This window comes from Mesoplodon bidens (assembly GCF_964165515.1).
Source record: "Mesoplodon bidens genome assembly, chromosome: 6".
NCBI lineage: Eukaryota > Metazoa > Chordata > Mammalia > Artiodactyla > Ziphiidae > Mesoplodon > Mesoplodon bidens.
Genome location: NC_138162.1, coordinates 40,285,286 through 40,304,667, shown reverse-complemented (window position 1 = coordinate 40,304,667; position 19,382 = coordinate 40,285,286). Strand labels below are relative to the sequence as shown.

At 42.2% G+C, this 19,382-nt stretch overlaps 1 protein-coding gene across 5 annotated transcripts in view; it reads right to left on the bottom strand.

Moving 5' to 3' along the window:
* The window catches only part of FANCC (FA complementation group C), a 289,432-nt gene that overhangs the window by 10,814 nt on the left and 259,236 nt on the right, over nt 1-19,382 (bottom strand). For all 5 annotated transcript variants that reach the window (XM_081236412.1, XM_081236414.1, XM_081236415.1 and 2 more), the window contains exons 9-13: nt 18,111-18,163; nt 16,697-16,796; nt 9,224-9,299; nt 6,455-6,536; nt 1,403-1,583 (exon numbers count right to left, since the gene is read on the bottom strand). In XM_081236412.1, coding sequence (XP_081092538.1) covers nt 1,403-1,583; nt 6,455-6,536; nt 9,224-9,299; nt 16,697-16,796; nt 18,111-18,163 — 492 coding nt within the window. The remainder of the gene's footprint in view (nt 1-1,402; nt 1,584-6,454; nt 6,537-9,223; nt 9,300-16,696; nt 16,797-18,110; nt 18,164-19,382) is intronic.

Genomic DNA, 19,382 nt, shown 5'->3' with positions numbered 1-19,382 from the left:
GAAACAGACGTACTGGCACTAAACTACTCTGAGTGAGCTAATCTGTTTTTATCCAGGCTGCCAAAGCACCCCCTGAGTAAGAACTAGGCATAAGTTTTATTTAAAAAAAAAAAAAAAAAAAAAAGGACCAACTTAACTAGTAGAAAGATAGGCCAATGCAGAACTCTCTAGAAAATAAACCTTATTGGACAATTTATTTCTCTACACTTCAAAAGTAATCTGTCAGCTTCTATGATCGATTTGGAGTTTAACGTATAACCTACCAATTTAGCTTATACAGAATCAAATATAAAGTATATATAAAAAGGCTTCAGAAATCATTAGTGCTTCATACATTTTAATTATTATTAAAATTAAGATAATGAAAAATTAGGATTCTCTTCAATTAGTTTAATGTGATATTTTAAAAGGGAAAAAAATAGGCTTTCTTTTTCATCAGATAGCAATTCTGAGATACATGTTAATTTCTTTAAAAATGTTCTATTTTTGATCCAAAATCATCACCAAATTTCAACTTTTTAAAATCCCAACTCTTTTCTTTCTCCTGCCATATAACATGCTTTTAAACAAGTAAAATATACAGCCATATCTGAACTAGTCTCTGGTTTTTTCAAACAGAAAACATCAAGCAAATAGGAGCACTGCTCTCTACATAAAGAAACCTGCTCCCTTTAATTATTAAAATCAGCAAAAAGCACTGGCAGTTGAACTTTTAAAAACCAGCAAATAAATGTTCGCAAGGAAGGCGCAAATGCCTTTAATCAAAACATTGCTCCTGTAATTATTATATCCCACACAAAATAACAACTGTCTTTGCCACAGACAGCTAGCCACTCCTGTACTTTGCTGCTCTGTTATTTAGGAAATGACCAAGTCCTTTTCCAGAAGCTAAGTGGTTAATATCATGTGATTACTTTTCTAAGAGTTCTAAACAAAGCCAGTACTGTGAGGATCTATTGACTGATCCAAGAAAGGAGTTAAGTCAAGACGGAAGCAGACAGTGCCAGGCCACTGATCAGAAAGAGGACGATGCTCCTCAGAAGAGCGGTCAGACCCTGCATGGCATCCCCTGGAGGGAGCGGCCCCAGGGCCAGGCGCGCCTGCGAAGCATGACAGAGTGGCAGTGACAAAGAAGAGATAAAATGACCCAGGGATGGAAGGGTTGCACCTCATCTCCTCGGTGCCTCCCGGGACAGCAGGCAGCGCCTGGCCTCCAGTCCACTCCTGAGGGCAGGAAAACACCTCGACCACAGGCCCAGCTCCCACTCACTCGTCCAGGCGGATGTCTGCATGTACCTGCCGAGGTGCCTGGGGCTCAGTGAAAGCCAAACCCACTGCAGGGCCCCTTCTAGCCCCTGAGAGACTGATCCTGAGGCGGCACACCATAGGCCTGGCCACCTACCATGATCTGTGCTCTCTGCTGATGCTCAGCTCCTGGACCACAGCTGAAAGCCAGGAGCCACAGCAGGGCCTCTGGAGCTTCAGCCTCAGCTTCCGACGTCAGTAACTGCTCGGCCGCCATATCAGCCCATCCTCCAAAGTGAACGAACAAAAACCAGCTCTCAAAGGGGCCTCCGTAGGACCTGGAACAGAACCAAAACACATGGCAGCCGGGCAACTTGATTTCTTTTTCCTTTAGGTTCTTAAAGCAACTTAACGTTTGTGAATGGTTGGCTTCAATTGTTCTTATCCACTGAAGTACAACTTTCAAGGAATACGAGTTAGCTTCAGAAAAAGAGCTCACAATGCTGCCCTGAACCTGTCACAGGACTTTCAACCGCATGCCTCTCAAAACCTCATGTGCCCTGAGGACCTCAGACATTTAAATCTTTAAATCAAGGTCATCCAGGGACACTGAGTGAGCACAGGCCTTCAAGAAAGGAAGGTTTTGGCCCATGATCATCAAGAACGATGCAAGATGAGAACCTGCAGGCCCACCTCTCTGCCTTCTGTGTGGCCTGCACAGCTGGGCTGCTGTGGAGAGTGGGGCCCCTCAGCCACCAGGCAGCCACCCAGGTAGCCCCGAGCAAGAAACAAGGGGGCTCCCTGGGGTCCAGACGGAGACCAGAGAAGGGACGCAGGCCGAAACACGTGTTATTCCTTTTCTCACAAGGCAAAAGATTCTGGTCAGTATTTTGGCAATTATGAATTTTTAATGAGCTGTATATTGTACTCTTTCCTGTCATCAAGTATACATCAATGCTGAAAAGGTAAAGCTTTTGTGAAGCTATCCTTTTGTCACAGAGGGGACCGGGAGTTGCAATAAAGGGTAGACTCTGCTTAAGGTAAGGACCCACTAATTTTGCATAGTGACAGTCCTAGCAGTTTAACATCTCCCTTGGGAGAAATGGAGCAGGACTGGCCGGAGATTAACATAGAGCAGAACTTTCCTTCTGAACTGGGGAAGCTCCTAGAACAGGAAAGCTCTGAGCCCCTCTGCAGCGCTCCGTCTTTGCTGGATCTGGGTGCGTGGTCCCCTGCTTGGCCCGTGGAATCCCCAAGCCAGCGCCGTTCCCACCTCTCCTAGTCACTGCTCTCCTCCTGTTCAAGTCCTCCCTGAAAACAAGTGATTAAATGTTCTGAAATCTAACTTGCAAAACAATGACAGAAAAGGAAGGAGGAGGAGCATTAGTCTTACTCCCTTGTCCCCACAAGAGGGAGAGCGGATGCTCCAGGGGCCACATGAGCAGTGGGCTGGGTTATGTCTCAGAAGCAAGGAACCAGCTCCACGGGGTCTCCCTCCTGCAGGCCTCACGGACGAGTGAGCTGAGCAAGGGCTCCCCCATGATCGCTGCCCCCACATGGGCATCCCTCCTGGATCACGGCTCAAGGCCTGGTCATTCTGCCTCTCTTCCTCTAGCAGCCGAGTGTGCAATGCAGTCTCATGGGGCTGGCTGAGAAGGTGCCTAAAGCTGTTCACAGACCCCTCCCCGCAGGTGGCCCTGAAGCCTAGTTGAGGCAGATCTGGGTTAGGCAGGAGCCCTAAGAGGTTTGGGGTCTAGGCCCTGCTCTTCAACAGAGACAACCAGAAGGGGTGTGTATGGAGCTGCCAGGGTATGGCAGGTCACTCATATGGCCAATCCTCTGAACCCCACTTGGCTGACAGTTCTGTCTGTCTCCTCTACTGTTAAGAGTTTGGGGACAGGGCTGGGGAGGGAGGCTGTGTAAGTGAGTAACTGGCACCCAAACCTGCATCAGTGAGGATGAACAGAAGAGCACCAGCCGTAGTATGTGATGGCTCAGTAATGAGATTATAGAGAATTTCAAGAAGGAAAAGCAGCAACAAATAAAGACAGTATTAGTAGGCTAGTATAGACAATGAATAAAATATGTATACTCTAAAAGCAAAGAAGTTGAAGAGGAAGCCGAAGGTACTATGTTACAAAGAACTTAGCAAAGCCTAAATGTGAATGCTTCTAGGGAAATAACACATATAAGAGGGTACCTAATATCATAATGTTAGAAATTACTTTATGTTAGAATGGATTTTCTAATTTTAGACAAATGTTTATTACAAGGAGGAGGAAAAGAAACATTTCATCCTACTGTGCAGGAGAAGTTTAGAATTTCCTTCCCTAGAGAGGTAGAGAAGACCGAAGGGCCCAGAGAGGTGCCCTTCTCGTTCTGCAGGCCAGGGGTTGCAGCATGTGAGCCTGCTTTTTCCCTAAGGTCTATTATTTTTATTGTTATGCTTGTACATTTCAAAGCCTAACACTAGCCATTGCTCAGAACAGTTTCTATGCCAGCTATTTACACATGCAGCCTATTTATTCTGAGCTGCTCGAAGTGCTTCCTCCACTTCTTACTCAGCGGTGTGCTCACCTGTTTGGGGATGGAAACAGACCAATACAGCCATACCTCATTTTACTGCACTTCACAGGTAATTGTGTTTTTTCACAGACTGAAGGTCGTGGCAACCCTGCGTCAAGCAAGTCTCTTGGCTTCATTTTTCCAAGAGCATTTGCTCGCTTCCTGTCTCTGTGTACATTTTGGTGATTCTCACAATATTTCAAACTTTTCCATTATATTTGTCATGGTGATCTGTGATCAGTGATGTTCCTTGTTACTACTGTAATTGTTCTGGGGTGCCATGAACTGTGCCAATATACAATGATGAACTTAATCGATAAATGTGTGTGTTCTGACTGTCCTACCAATTGTCCGTTTTCTCTCCTCCTTGGGCCTCCGTAGGAGACACAACAATATTGAAATTAGGCCAGTTAATAACCCTACAACAGCCTCTAACTGTTCAAGTGAAAGGAAGAGTGGCGCATCTCTTACTTTAAATCAGAAGCTAGAAATTATAAAGCTTGGTGAGGAAGGCACGTCTAAAGCTGAGATGCACTGAAAGCTAAGCTTCTTGTGCCAAACAGCCAAGGTGTGAATGCAAAGGAAATGTTCTTGAAGGGAATTAAAAGTGCTACTACAGTGAACACATGAATGACAAGAAAGCAAAACAGTCATTGCTGATATGAAGAAAGTTGTAGTGGTCTGGATAAAAGATCAAACAAGCCACAACATTCTCTTAAGCCAAAGCCTAATCCAGATCAAGGCCCTAACTCTCTTCAATTCTGTGAGGGCTGAGAGAGGTAAGGAAGCTACCGAAGAAAAGTCTGAAGCTAGCACAGGTTGGCTCATGAGGTTTAAGGAAAGAAACCATCTCCATATGTAAAAGTGAAAGATGAAGCAGCAAGTGCTGGTGTAGAAGCTGCAGCAAGTTATCTGGAAGATCTAGCAAGATAATTAATGAAGGTGGCTACATTAAACAACAGATTTTCAATGTAGATGAAATAGCTTTATATTGCAAGAAGATGCCATCTAGGACTTTCATAGCTAGAGAGGAAAAGTCAATGCCTGGCTTCAAAGCTTCAAAGGACAGACCAACTCTCTTGTTAGGGACAAATGTAGTTGGTGACTTTACGTTGAAGTCAATTCTTATTTACCATTCTGAAAATCTTAGGGCCCTTTTAAAAATCTACTGTGCCTGTGCTCTATTAATAGAACAACAAAGGCTGGATGACAGCACATCTATTTACAATATGTTTTACTGAATATTTTACGCCCACCGCTGAGATCTACTGCTCAGAAAAAAAAATCCTTTCAAAATATTACTGCTCATTGACAATGCACCTGGTCACCCAAGAGCTCTGATGGAGATGTACAGTGAGATTAATGTTGTTTTCATGCCTGCTAACACAACAGCCATTCTGCAGCCCATAAATCAAAGAGTAATTTCGACTTTCAACTCTAACTATTTAAGAAATACATTCCTCTGAGAGATCTGGGCAAAGTAAACTGAAAATCTTCTGGAAAGGATTCACCTTTTTAGATGCCATTAAGCACAGTTGTGACTCATGGGAAGAGGTCAAAATATCAACATTAACAGGAGTTTGGAAGAAGTTGATTCCAATCCTCATGGACGACTTTGAGGGGTTCAAGACTTCAGTGGAGGAAGTAACTGCAGATGAGGCAGAAACAGCAAGAAAACTAGAGCTAGAAGTGGAGCCTGAAGATGTGACTGAATTGCTGCAATCTCATGATAAAATTTTAATGGACAAGGAGTTGCTTCTTATGGATGAACAAAGAAGGTGGTTTCTTGAGATGAAACCTACTCCTGGTGAATCTGCTGTGAGACTGTTGAAATGACAACACAGGGTTTAGAGTATTACATAAACTTAGTTGATAAAGCAGTGACAGGGTTTAGTAGTTCTGCTGTGGGTAAAATGCTATCAAACAGCACTGCATGCTACAGAGAAATCGTTTGTGAAAGGAAGAGTCAACTGATGTGATAAACTTCATATTGTCTTATTTTAAGAAACTTCCAGGGCTTCCCTGGTGGCGCAGTGGTTGAGAGTCCGCCTGCTGATGCAGGGGACACAGGTTCGTGCCCTGGTCTGGGAAGATCCCACATGCCGCGGAGCGGCTAGGCCCATGAGCCATGGCCACTGAGCCTGAGCGTCCGGAGCCTGTGCTCTGCAACGGGAGAGGCCACAACAGTGAGAGGCCTGCATAATGCCAAAAAAAAAAAAAAAAAGAAATTTCCACAGCCACCCCAACCTATAGCAACCACCACCATGATCAGTCAGCAGCAGCATCAACATTGAGGCAAGATCCTCTACCAGCAAAAAGATTATGACTCACTGAAGGCTCGGAAAATGGTTAGCAATTTTTAGTAATAAAGTATTTTTAAATTAAGGTATGTGCATTGTTTTTTTAGACATAATGCCATTGAACACTAAACAGACTGCAGGATAGTGTAAACATAACTTCTATATGCACTGGGAAACCAAAAAAGTCGTGTGACTCACTTTATTGATGTGGTCTGGAACGAAGCCTGCAATATCTCTGAGGTATGCTTGTAATGCCCTCCCCTGTCAGGCCTGCTCAAAGGGAAGATAAGGATCCAGAGCAAATGCGTGTGAAACAGACCTACGAGTCATCAGTGTTTGCTTACCCATGAGTTTGGTCTTCAACTACTTCTTTGAGCATTTCAGAGATATGTTTCAGTGCCTGGTGCCAAAGTCCCTGTGGGATATCTGTGGGTGGAGAGAGCCATCAGAGAGGAGCTGAAGAAAAGTCAAACCTATTAGGAATCATCTACAGCTAAGACCAGAAGAGGCCTTTTGGAGGAAAGGCCTTAATTTTCCTGGTCCACAGAATCCGTACCACTGCTCTCACGCTGATCCCAGCCAGAATCTATGTCTCTGGCCTGGGAAGAAAGATCTGTCAGTGTTACACAGAGCTAAACTCAAAGGCTCTTTAACTCAGGTACATGGGAGTGGACAGAGACTGCACAGGCAGCCCACCGTAGGGTTTACAAAGGCTATGTGGAAGATGCCCCAGGATTTTTTCTTTTCTACTCACCTACCCCCTCCTCTATATCACTAGTAGTCTGTGATTTCAACATACATGGAGATTATAATAAAATAATCAACAAGGAATTAGGAATGGGCTGCCCAACTGTTTTTCTACGATTGTGATGAATTTAGAATAAGATTTCAGGTGTATAGTTTTTTTTTTTTTTAAATGGTCATAAAAAATACATGGGTATCATAGAGACAAATGTCTTTTCTTTGTTAGTTTTTCTGGTTTCACAATTTTCCCATGGTCTTAAACACTTCTGAGCATGTATGTATCTGTAGTTCTGAACAACATCTGAAAAAGGTTACCACATTTCCATGTAGTGATAGGTTCTATAATTAAATACACGAGAAAGATAATGTAAGTGATACAATAACCACTACTACCGCACAAATGTTAAAGAATCATAAATTATCTCTCTCCCTCTTCTGAACTCCCATAACTCTTGATTTGCAGGCTTTGAAGGCATTTTTGTTTTCTTCTTTCTATTAGTTGTTTAGATATGTATTTTATGTCTCCTTTATTTGTAGCTCCTGGATAGTCAGGGCTCATAAGTGACCCATCTTTTATGCCTACAAGACTTTACAGTGGGCACAAAATCAATTTCTGATGAATAGAAGATTCTACTGGTAAAAAACACTTCAATTTGTGAATGTAACATTGTTTTTCTGAATGTAATATGCAGAAAACTGTTCTAGGAACTAGCAGAGGTAGTCTTTTGTTTATAGATTTCCAAATTTAAAAAATAACAACCCCAATACTTTTTCTGGAGCTCATTCAGCTGCTCACATAGGCTGACCTTAGGCTTTGCTGATCTGACTTAGGCTGTGAGACATGGCCCTGGAAAGTGAATTACTGACTTTTCTGTCTTGTTATTAAAGTTTTCCCATTGTGTCCCCACAGGTTCAGTTCCACAAAACACCTGACTAGAGATCCCACCAGGCCCATCACCACCTCCACCTCTAGCATCTGAGGGACAGCATCAAGTGGGTCACTTCGGGTGAGAACCTAATATTTTAGAACAAGGAAGAGGAACTTTGATTTTGTAAAATGCTCTGAAACCTCGAATCATACTTTCCTCAAATGAGTTTACTTACTGAAGTCTCAGGAAAAAGCCAGGGAAAAAAACGGCATAAAAAGGAAATATTACGGATTCTTTTACTCTTTTCTCTCCTCTTTCCTTCCATGGTCAGACGAATGCCTTTTTCTACGGCACAGAGTCTGTCTTGTGTCAGTGTTGCCTCTGCTTCAGATTTCAGGCTTTAGACGGGAAGGATGTCTATATTCTCTATTTCTGAAATGTTTCTTAAACAGGAGCTCACAGGCATGTTAACAGATCAACATCAGTGGAATCAGGGCAGAATCATCACTTCCCCAACTGGATATGGCCTCTGGAAGGCTGGCAAATGAAATCAGAGAGGCCTGTGGTCTAATACACTTACTCAATTCTTTCAAAAGGCTTCCCTTGGCTTGGTTAGGAGAAATTTCCACTAAACTTCCTTGGCTTCATTCATCATTTTATCTTTTCTTTTGCCACAGGGGGCACAGAGTAGAAAGAATGAAATACAAATAAACATACTGTTTTATTCCAAATCAGCCAAGTCTTAGCCTGTTCCTGGCATCCAGGTAGATCTGGCTGGCACGAGCAGAGGCCTTGTGTTATCCAGAACAGAATATCAAAACCCAACTAGAGGGCTTCCCTGGTGGCGCAGTGGTTGAGAGTCCGCCTGCCAATGCAGGGGACACGGGTTCATGCCTCCGTCCGGGAAGATCCCACATGCTGCGGAGCGGCTGGGCCCGTGAGCCATGGCCGCTGAGCCTGCGCGTCCGGAGCCTGTGCTCCGCAACGGGAGAGGCCACAACAGAGAGAGGCCCGCGTATCGCAAAAAAAAAAAAAAAAAAAACCCAACTAGAGACCATTTTGTTTTTTTTTTCTTTCTTTTGGTAAATGATTGTAACTGGGAAGTCAAGCAAATTCTCACATCAAAATCCACAGAATGTGAGACCCTGAGAGCTTAAGGGATGTTAGCAATGACCAATTCCCTTTACAGATAAGGAACTGGGAGGAAACAGTTATAATTTAATCAGTGTATTCCCAGAAGTTATTTTTTTTATTTTTTATTTTTTTTCGGTACGCGGGCCTCTCACTGCTGTGGCCTCTCCCATTGCGGAGCACAGGCTCCTGACGCGCAGGCTCAGCGGCCATGGCTCACGGGCCCAGCCGCTCCGCGACATGTGGGATCTTCCCGGACCGGGGCACGAACCCCTGTCCCATGCATGGGCAGGCGGATTCTCAACCACTGCGCCACTAGGGAAGCCCCCAGAAGTTATTTAAATATGGGCAGAATCAACCTTCACATACCTTTCGGGTGCTGGAGTAGCACCATGACAAGAGACGGAGATGCATATGGAAAGTAGGTCTTGAATGCAAACTTCAGCTACAATAGAATCAAAAATTCAAAACCATTTGAACATTAGCATTGGAAAGGGTATTAAGAAAACACAAAATCTTGCATCCTCCGCCCAAAAAAGACCCTCTACTTTATGTGGTCAGAATGTTTCCTTGCATGCTTATCAAAAAAAAAAAAAATCTCCTAATAATCTTGTAAATATGTTCCAAAAAAATTAAACCTTTTTAATGTCACCTTCTAGGACTTAAGAAAAATAAAGTTATACTCCTTATAACAGTTCTTCACCTCACATGAACTCAATTATATACATAAATCTTCTATTTAAGTGAGAGTTTCCAAGGCAGTTGTGAGATGGTTTTTTTATAATCAAAAAAGCATAAAACAACAATGGTGCTCACAATACTTTGAGGGCCAAAGCGCTATCCTATCTATGCCCTCAGAAGGCACAGAAGTTTTGAAGTACTTTTGTAAAAAGTTGAGGTAAAATCTATAAGCAGTGAAGCGCAAGGGCTTTAAGTGTACAATTTGATGACTTTTGGTAAATGTGTAAATCCAATGTGACCATCACTCCAATCAAGACACAGAACCTTTTTCTTTTCTTTTCTTTTTTTTTTTTTGCGGTACATGGGCCTCTCACTGTTGTGGCCTCTCCCGTTGCGGAGCACAGGCTCCGGATGCACAGGATCAGCGGCCATGGCTTATGGGCCCAGCCGCTCCGCGGCATGTGGGATCTTCCCAGACCGGGGCATGAACCCGTGTCCCCTGCATCGGCAGGCGGACTCTCAACCACTGCGCCACCAGGGAAGCCCAAGACACAGAACATTTCGATCACCCCAGAAAGTTCCCTTGTGGCTGTTAACAGTCAATCCCTCCACCCCATCCTGGCAACCAATATTTTATTTCAACAAGAGAGAGTAGTTCTGTATTTTCTTGAATTTCACACAAATAGAATCATAAGAGGATGTATTTTTGTGTGTCTGGCTTCTTTGGCTCAACATGTTCTTTTGCAACTCATCCATGTTATTGTGTATGCGGAGTTCACTTTTTAAAAAATTGCTCTGAAGTAGTCATTGTATGAATATACCATAATCTGTTTATTTATTCTCCCATTGATGGGCACTTGGGTTGTTTCCAGTTTGGGGCTGTTATGAATAAAGCTGCAGTTAACATTGACATTTATGTCTTTTTGTGGATATGTGCTATCATTCTCTTGGGTAAATACCATAGGAATGGAATTAGTAGGTCATAGAGCAGATGCTTGTTTAACTTTATAAGAAACTGCCATGTAATTTTTCAAAGTGGTTGTACCACTTCACACTCCCATCACAATTTATGAGAATTTCAGTTGCTCCACATACTTGTCAACTTTTGGTATTGTCAATCTTATTAATTTTAGCAATATTAGTGGGTGTGAAATATTACATTATGACTTTACTATTCATTTTCCTGATGTGTTTACTGCCAACTTATACATATTTTTTGAAGTGTGTATTCAAGTCTTTTGTTCATTTTTAAAACTGAGTTGTTTCTTATGTTCTTGAGTTGTAAGAGATCTTTATATATTCTGGATATAAGTCCCCTGTCAGATATATGTATTGAGAATATTTTTTACCTGTTGGTGGATTGCTTTTTCATTTTCTTAAGGATGTCTACAAACACCGGAAGTTTTAAATTCTGATGAAGTCTAATTTATCCATTTTTCTCATATTGCTAGTGCTTTTCTGCATTCCTTCTAAGAAATCTTAGATTATCCCAATGTCAAAAAAGATATTCTCTTCATTTTCTTCTAGGAGCTTTATGGCTTTAGCATTTATTTTGAAGTCTATGATCCATCTCAAATTAATTTTTGTGTTTGTGAGGTAGAGGTTCATTTTTTCCTACCTGGATATCCACTTGTTTCAGTGCCGTTTGTTGAAAACTTTCCTTTCCCCATTGATTTTCCTGGCATCTCTGTCAAAAATCTGTTGACTACATATTAATGTATGTATGGATCTATTTCTAGACACTGTTCTGTTCCACTGATCTATCTTTTTGCCAATACCTCACTGTCTTGGTCTTGATTACTATAGCTTAAAGTCTTGAAATCAGGTAGTTTGAATCCTCTGATTATTATTATTATTTTTTTGCCTTTGAAATCTTTTATTGCCACTTTGGTTAAGGAATAAGTATTGTCTCACAGTGACCTATGATCTTATTTGACCAAGTGTTTTAAAACTTTTTGACAAACTTCCTAAAATATCAAATTTTAAGTAAAGTTCTTTTGATTTCTAGCTAACTTTGGGATACCTTAGAGGGCCCCTGAGGTATCTCAAAGAGAAATATTTAATGAGGATTATTTCGTATGTTAAATTAAATGTAGTCAGATGTTTAACAATGCCTTTTAAGTCTTTTGTCATTTACAGATATTTTTGTACTCTGATGCTGTTACAAAAAGTGCCTCATCATCAAGGAGATTCATGGAAAGGCTATGGAAACCGTTACAACAGTTCCACATCAAGATGATGGCTATGCGAGGATTCCAGCCCATACCAACTTAAAACAAGGAGCTGTCCTGCCCCTGGGGCCCCTAGATCAGGCATCCAGAGATTTTTACTTCCTGACAGGCCCCTACTCAGCCTTGAAGCAGTTACAGAAAATGGACCATTGCCCCTCGGCTTCCCATAAGAATATGGGAGTCTGAATGTGTTTTCTTTTGTTTTTTCACAATTGTTCTAGCTACTGTAGGTCCTCTGCATTTTCATATAAGTTTTAGAATCAGCCTGTCAGTTTCTGTTTTGAAAACCATGTTGGGATTTTAACTAGGATTACATTGAACCAGGCATCTCAACAATTCATGAATATCGTTTCTCTCTTTTAATAATAAGTTTAAGTTTTCTTTGGTTTGTCTCACCAGTGTTTTATAGTTTTCCAAGTAGAGGTCTTATACACCTTTTTCTAAAAAAAAATAAATTTATTTATTTATTTATTTTTGGCTGCACTGGGTCTTCATTGCTGCATGCGGGCTTTCTCTAGTTGCGGCGAGCGGGGGCTACTCTGTTTTGGTGTGTGGGCTTCTCTTGTTGCAGAGCACGGGCTCTAGGTGTGCGGGCTTCAGTAGTTGTGTCTTGTGGGCTCTAGAGCACAGGCTCAGTAGTTGTGGCGCACGGGCTTAGTTGCTCCATGGCATGTGGGATCTTCCCGGACCAGGGATTGAACCCGTGTCCCCTGCATTGGCAGGCGGATTCTTAACCACTGTGCCACCGGGGAAGTTCCAGGAAATCTGATACACCTTTTCAAAAATTACTTCCAAGTGTTTTATGTGAGACTGTGGATTTGGCTATTTCTCTTTTTACTTCTGTCAGTTTTTGCTTTGTGTATTTCAGAACTCTGTTATTAGGCATATATCCATTTGTAATTGGCATTTCTCCTGATGAACTATTGCATAATTATAAAATGTACCTCTTTTGTCTGGTCATACTCCTTATCTTGAAACCTAATGCATCTGCTGCTAGTAGAGTGATACCAGCTTTCTTGTGCTTATTATTTATATTACGTATCCCTTTCCTTCCTTTTAACCTATCTGTGTCTTTATAATTAGAACCGGTCTCTTGACAACAACATATAGTGGGTCTTGGTTTTTCATCCAGTCTGACATATTTGCTTATTGGTTTATTTATTTATTTTTGGCTGCGTTGGGTCTTCGTTGCTGTGCACAGGCTTTCTCTAGTTGTGGTGAGTGGGGGCTACTCTTCTTTGTGGTGCGTGGGCTTCTCACTGCAGTGGCTTCTCTTGCTGCAGAGCACGACTCTAGGCGCACGGGCTTCAGTAGTTGTGGCATGCAGGCTCAGTAGTTGTGGCTCACGGGCTCTAGAATGCAGCTCAGTAGTTGTGGTGCATGGGCTTAGCTGCTCCATGGCATGTGGGATCTTCCTGGACCAGGGCTTGAACCCGTGTCCCCTGCATTGGCAGGTGGATTCTTAACAACTGTGCCACCAGGGAAGTCCTATATTTGCTTTTTTACTAGTATATTTAGTTGATTTTCACTTAGTTTTTGTAATTAATGTACTTGTAGATATATTTGGGTTTATCTTTTTATATTAGTTTCTTTTGCCCCATCTATTTTTTGTTCCTCTGGCAGCCCACAGCTCTGTCTTTTGACACCTCAAGTCAATCAGATTGTGCCTTGAGTTCTGGCCACCCCCTCACCCCTCCACTCACTCAACCCCGCTTCTACCCCTTACATGACAGCCCTCATGGAAAAGTTAGAAGATTACCCAATGTGGTTTCCTTTTTCAAGGGTTGAATCCCCTCCAGTTGTAATCTGCTTTTTGGGTTGCTCTCCAGTACCTTCAAATAGTTTAAAAAAATATTTTCCCCAGAGTTTATAGTTTTTATCCGTGGGAGATTTAGTCTAGTACATTATTAAACTCTGCACTACTGGCACCAGAACCTGAACTGGTTTGCTGTTTGTACTGGAGCCATTCGTTATGCAAGCTCAGAAAAGAGGCTTGTCAGGACAGCCTTAAGTTCTTGCCTACTAGTCCGACTGCGCACATTGATGGAGCTGCACTGTGCTCTCCAACTAAAACAAGGGTGAGAGGAAAGGATAAAAAGAGAATGAGAAGCACTGAAGATAAACATTTCTGACAATGGGAAAGAATGTGGATTAATGGGAGTTCTCATAAACTGCTGCGGGGAGGGACTTCCCTGGTGGTCCAGTGGTTAAGACTTCGCCTTCCAATGCAGGGGGTGCCGGTTTCGATCCCTGTTCGGGGAGCTAAGGTGCCACATGCCTCGCGGCCAAAAAACCAAAACATAAAACAGAAGCAATATTGTAAAAATTCAATGAAAGACTTTAAAAATGGTCCACATCAAAAAAAAAAAAAAAAGGTAAAAAGAAAAAAAAGATATTCTAAAAAAAAACCAAACTGCTGGGGGGAATGTAAATTGGCACAAGCATGTATGGAAACCATTTGGCAGCATCTGCCAAAACACTTCTAATAACCAGCACTTCCAGTCCTAAGTATATGCCCCAGAACGTTCAGAGCAACACTGTTTACGAAAGAAAACAAAATCTGGAAATAATCCAAAAGCCCACCACCAGGAAGAGAGCGACACTGTAGTACACTTTCCCAACAGAGCACTACACAGCAATCCCCACCAGGACCACGACCACGCACAGCACAGAGCAATCCTGGTAGCACGATGCTGGAAAGAACAAGGCTCAAAAGACTGCATACGGTGTGCTCCTCTTACCTGTTGTTGGTTTTATAAAGTGCAAAAACAGTCACAAGTAAAGAAAACACGGTTTAGCAATCATATACGCATGATCAAAGTATTTTCAGAAAAAGCAAAGGAATGATAAACATAAAATCAAAACAGCAGCTACCTGAGGGGAGAAAGTCAAAGTGACAGGATAGAGGAGGAGCACGTGGATACCTGAAAGTTGCTACTAGTGGGCCAGGTCTTGTTGGATATCAGGTTGGTAGATACTCATTTACTAAGAATGAATATGTGGATGGATGGATAAAACACTGAAAGAAAAGAGGGCCATGCATGGACCAAGTAGGACAAAGGATGTCATGCATCAGGGATTATGATTAATCTACAAACGGGCACTCAGGAAGGCAGGGGATTGATGATGAGAATGGCATTGACTAGAAAGGCAGGCAATCAGGAACAGCCCCAGGAAAAGAAATGACATAACAAATGTGGATGAAGGCATTTGCAAAGTTAAGAGGTTATTGCTCTTGTATCCCGAACCCAAGGTGAGGGCAGTGAATTCCTGTTTCTTTTTGGATCCCTGCCCTGCCTTCCACCAGAACCCAATCTGTGCCCCTCACACTAGCAGACACATGTAGCCTGGGCAGGGTACTATTTTAAATTAAAAGTCACTGTAGGGCTTCCCTGGTGGCGCAGTGGTTGAGAGTCCGCCTACTGATGCAGGGGATACGGGTTCGTGCCCCGGTCCGGGAAGATCCCACATGGCGCGGAGCGGCTGGGTCCGTGAGCCATGGCCGCTGAGCCTGCGCGTCCGGAGCCTGTGTTCCGCAACGGGAGAGGCCACAACAGTGAGAGGCCCGCGTACCGCAAAAAAAAAAAAAAAAAAAAGTCACTGTAAGAACAGTTCAACCAGTCCAAATCTAAAGTGCCAAGGCCAACCCTGCAACTCAGGGGAAAAGCTGGTAAGGAAAACAGATTCAAGCTAATGGTACAGAGCAATACTTCTTTCACCAATGCCCTCCGCCGTAACCTAGGTCTGTTCCAGGAGTCAAAGGCACAGGTTTTCTAGAGGTCAGTTCCTAATTGGAAATACTAAGAATATTCAGGGAAGATAAAAGATATTTATAGTTATGCCTCAAAATAAGCGTGAGGGCCAGCCAGTGCCTTTCAGCAGAGCTCTCCTCCCGAATTCCAGGCTGGGTACCATTGATAATGCTGTTTGCTACAGTCTAGCTAACTTCCCTTGGGAAAGAAAAGATGGGAAAAAAGCATCATAAATATTTATCATTGCCTTAAAAAACAGAAACCTCTGCTAAAACCTGAGAGATTTCTTGGTGTAGGAGTGTATGGGATTTTAGTACAACCAAGCATCACAGCAGTGCTCTCCTAAGTCAAACTGCAGAAAGCATGCCAAGGGACCATGACATATCCCACAGGAAACTGCAGTGGACTTGGGCACTTGAACAGGCAAAGCACTACACAGACATTAGGTCTGTGGCCATCAGAAGTACAGGCCAGTTAGAATGCCCAAAGACAAAAGCTCTCTGGTAGAAAAGGTTCCTGTTACACAGGTCACTCTAATCGATCAGCTGCCTCTGCTGACAGGCCCCCAGTGCAAGTCCTCCTGCAGATCCCTAGGTCCAGCTTCTTGCTTACTGAGTCCAACTGACACCTCTTGATCATGGCCATTCCTAGCTCCTCATTTACAATTATTCAAATATTTCCTTGTCACTCTATCTCCTTTCTCCCCTGGAACCCAATTCACATTTAGGTCTCTGATATGAATGGAAACTAATAATTAAGAATGTCCAGTATTGCTTTGTAATAAGTGGCATTTCCTTCTTAGCCCATGCCATATAGACTCCAGAATACCTCTCTCTAGCCTGGGAGGGGCAGAGTCCTGCTTGACAAACAGCATACAACACAGGGCCCAGAAAGTTCACCCTCTGGGGTGGCACGTGCTGGCATGGCAGAGTTCTCTGCGCAGCAGTAGATAAATGCTTCTGGGTACCAGGACACAGGACAGACAGGAACCATCTTGATTTACTTTCAATTAAAATGTTTTTACCTTTGCTGGGGTTTTCATTTGGAAGTTTTCTTCTTGAACAAAACAGTCTATCAAAATCACTGAAAATAAAGTGCTCCCTTCTGGTGATCAATCAAATACTCTTAACAGCTTCTTTTTCTTTGGGGGAATGAATAATATCTGCAATATAACGAACCTGCTTGTTTTCTTTTTCCAGAGCTTCTACAAAGCATCGTGTAAACACTTGGATAGTGGCTAGTACTTCTAGGGCTCCATCAGTTTCCAGGAGTGCGTACCTGAACAATGCAAAGCCAGATCACAACACATTCAGTGATTAACCTGGCAAACACGTGAACCTGAACATGTAAAAGGGAAAAATGGAAACATTTTTTTGTGCCATAAGCTTCAACAGTATCTCAACTCATCAGTTTTCAGTCCTTGCGTGAAATCCCTTTTCTAAAGATTTTCTTTAAAATTGCAAACATGCAGAGCTCCCTTTCTTGTTTTTTAAATTATTAAGCACTTCATATCCCTTCCACATGGGCCTGGAATGCTCTTTACAAATATTTGCGTACTGTATGCCCAGAAATGCAACATCCACAGAACTTTTGCTTTTGCAAGTGGAGAAAGAGGTGCCCCCGGGGTTAAAATAGCTCAGTCAAATCCACCCAGCAAAGTGGTGGAAGAATCTGCATATTCCTGGTTTGTTTTCTATGCATTTTCACACAACTAACTTTTCTTTATGTTTGTTTAAACAATAACAAAAAAAATCAACTGAAACTTTGCTAGCTTTAAACTAAAAACAGCATTCTGACTTATTTCTGTACTCATTTAGCTCAAAGTTGGTATGTTTCAAGACCAACCCAAGTGCTGGATTACTTGCTATTGTAAAAATTATTTTCCCCAGTGTCTGCTGTCTGCCATGGGGCCTCTGTTTGCTGAGTGTGAGGGGGATGGGATAAACAGAGTAGATACCCTGGTTGTACCAGCACCCAGGAAAGAGGCTTGAAACCCTCCCGGGGTGGGCAAGTCCGGCCCCCCACTGTCAGCCATAACCCAACCTAATGTCCAGAGGTCCCCTCATCTTTCATCATTGTAAATCCAGTGCCTTTACCAAGAAGTTCTGGTATTTGCAGAATAAAAATTAGTGTGCTGTAAGATAACATGCATAGTTGATTCTGCCTTTCAGAAGAGCTCTGTTAAGAATGGCATCATTTATTTATTATTCTTGGTTTTCCTTAGCTTTCAAATCCTTTAAAAAGATTGGTCAGCCCTCATGTGGTGAAGGAAGAACACTACTACGCTTTATTTTGAGTTGAGAAAAATTCTACATGAATATTGAATGATGTAAATCTAATGTAATTTTGCTTTTCTACCATTATTATTAGAATTTTAAAAGGTTAAAAAAAGATAGTTATCTTAATTTTTAGGCATTGGCTTTTAAATATACATTGACATTTGGGTTTTACCAGAAAGCTCAGCAGGAGGGGATGGAAGCAGAAACTAATTCCCCCGTGGTACAGCCAGAGACTACCACAGAGTTTTTTATTCGCATTTGGAAGCTGAACATATTTAGACCAATTTACTAGCAGAAACAGCACAATACTGACCTGAACATTTCATCAACAACTCTGAATATGGCAGGATGGCAGGCAGCTGCAGGCTGTAAGGAAAAGACCATGAGAAAGTAAAATATCAGAAGCATTTCATCAATAATGACTTGCTCTTATCAGGCAAATGAGTTGTCTAGAACTGCTGGTGTCTAGAAAATGGGTACATTCCTGTGAGTTAGGAAAAAACAAGAACCAGTTCATAGCAAAGGCCCTACATACAAATACAAACAGTAGTTCTCTTGGGGCAAGGGGATTATGTACAACCTTTATTTCTTCTTTATACTCTGTACATTCCACATTTTCAACAATAAGCCCATATGATACAGAAAAAAGAGTCATTAAGTATCATGGAACATTAAAATATACCTTCTACCGGCATGCTGTAATGAAGACACAGAGCCTACCTGTGTTGCTAGTTTTACATAATGAGCCCTGTGTGTCTGACCTCCTCACATGACTTAAAAGTGCCTCAAGGTCGAATCTGGGCCGGCTATCTTTTCATTCCTGCTTATTAGGAAATGAGTGCATAATTTAGAATTATTATTGAGGAAAGCAGTGGCCACTACCATGCCAGACTAAATAATATTACATCTTAGTGCACTATGAATTTAGCAGCTTAAATTACTTCAGATGAAAAAAGAATAAAGATACCATGATCTTGAATGATGAAAGCAATCTAATTTATTCCACGAGTATTTTTATGACAGGTTTTGATTGTATAAATCTGCAGAAGCCGACCTACTGTGGCCTGGGTGGGCCTTCAGTGGGCCTGACCCAGATTCCATAGCTTTTTGGCCAGAGCTCAAAGCATGACATTAAGCCAGAGGAAGATGCCATTTGGGTTCTAAGATATTTTACAGTAGCATCCAAAGGTTAGTGAATTGGCTCTATAGGGAATTTCTCTGAGTCACACTGAGCTTGATATGACTAGCTTTGGGAAACATTTTTTCATACCCCCTCAACGATAAAAACAGAAAAAAGGAGATGCGTTTTCTCTTAAGTTTTCTAGACCAAGCTGAAGAAAGAATGATGCCCATCTCCATAGACTCTCTTCCACCCTGTTCTGCGCTGTTGTAACATTGAATGTGCGCCATCTAGTGTTCAAACACCGCCATTACAGGCTGTTACAGAAGGCTCCAGGCAAGAGAGCATTGTCACTTGTCAAAATGATGAGATAATTCCTTTTATTTGAAGAGATATTTGCGATTTGTAAGTTATAGATCTCTATTTTCTGAGTAATCCATACTCCCTAATCCTTCACTGATGTCC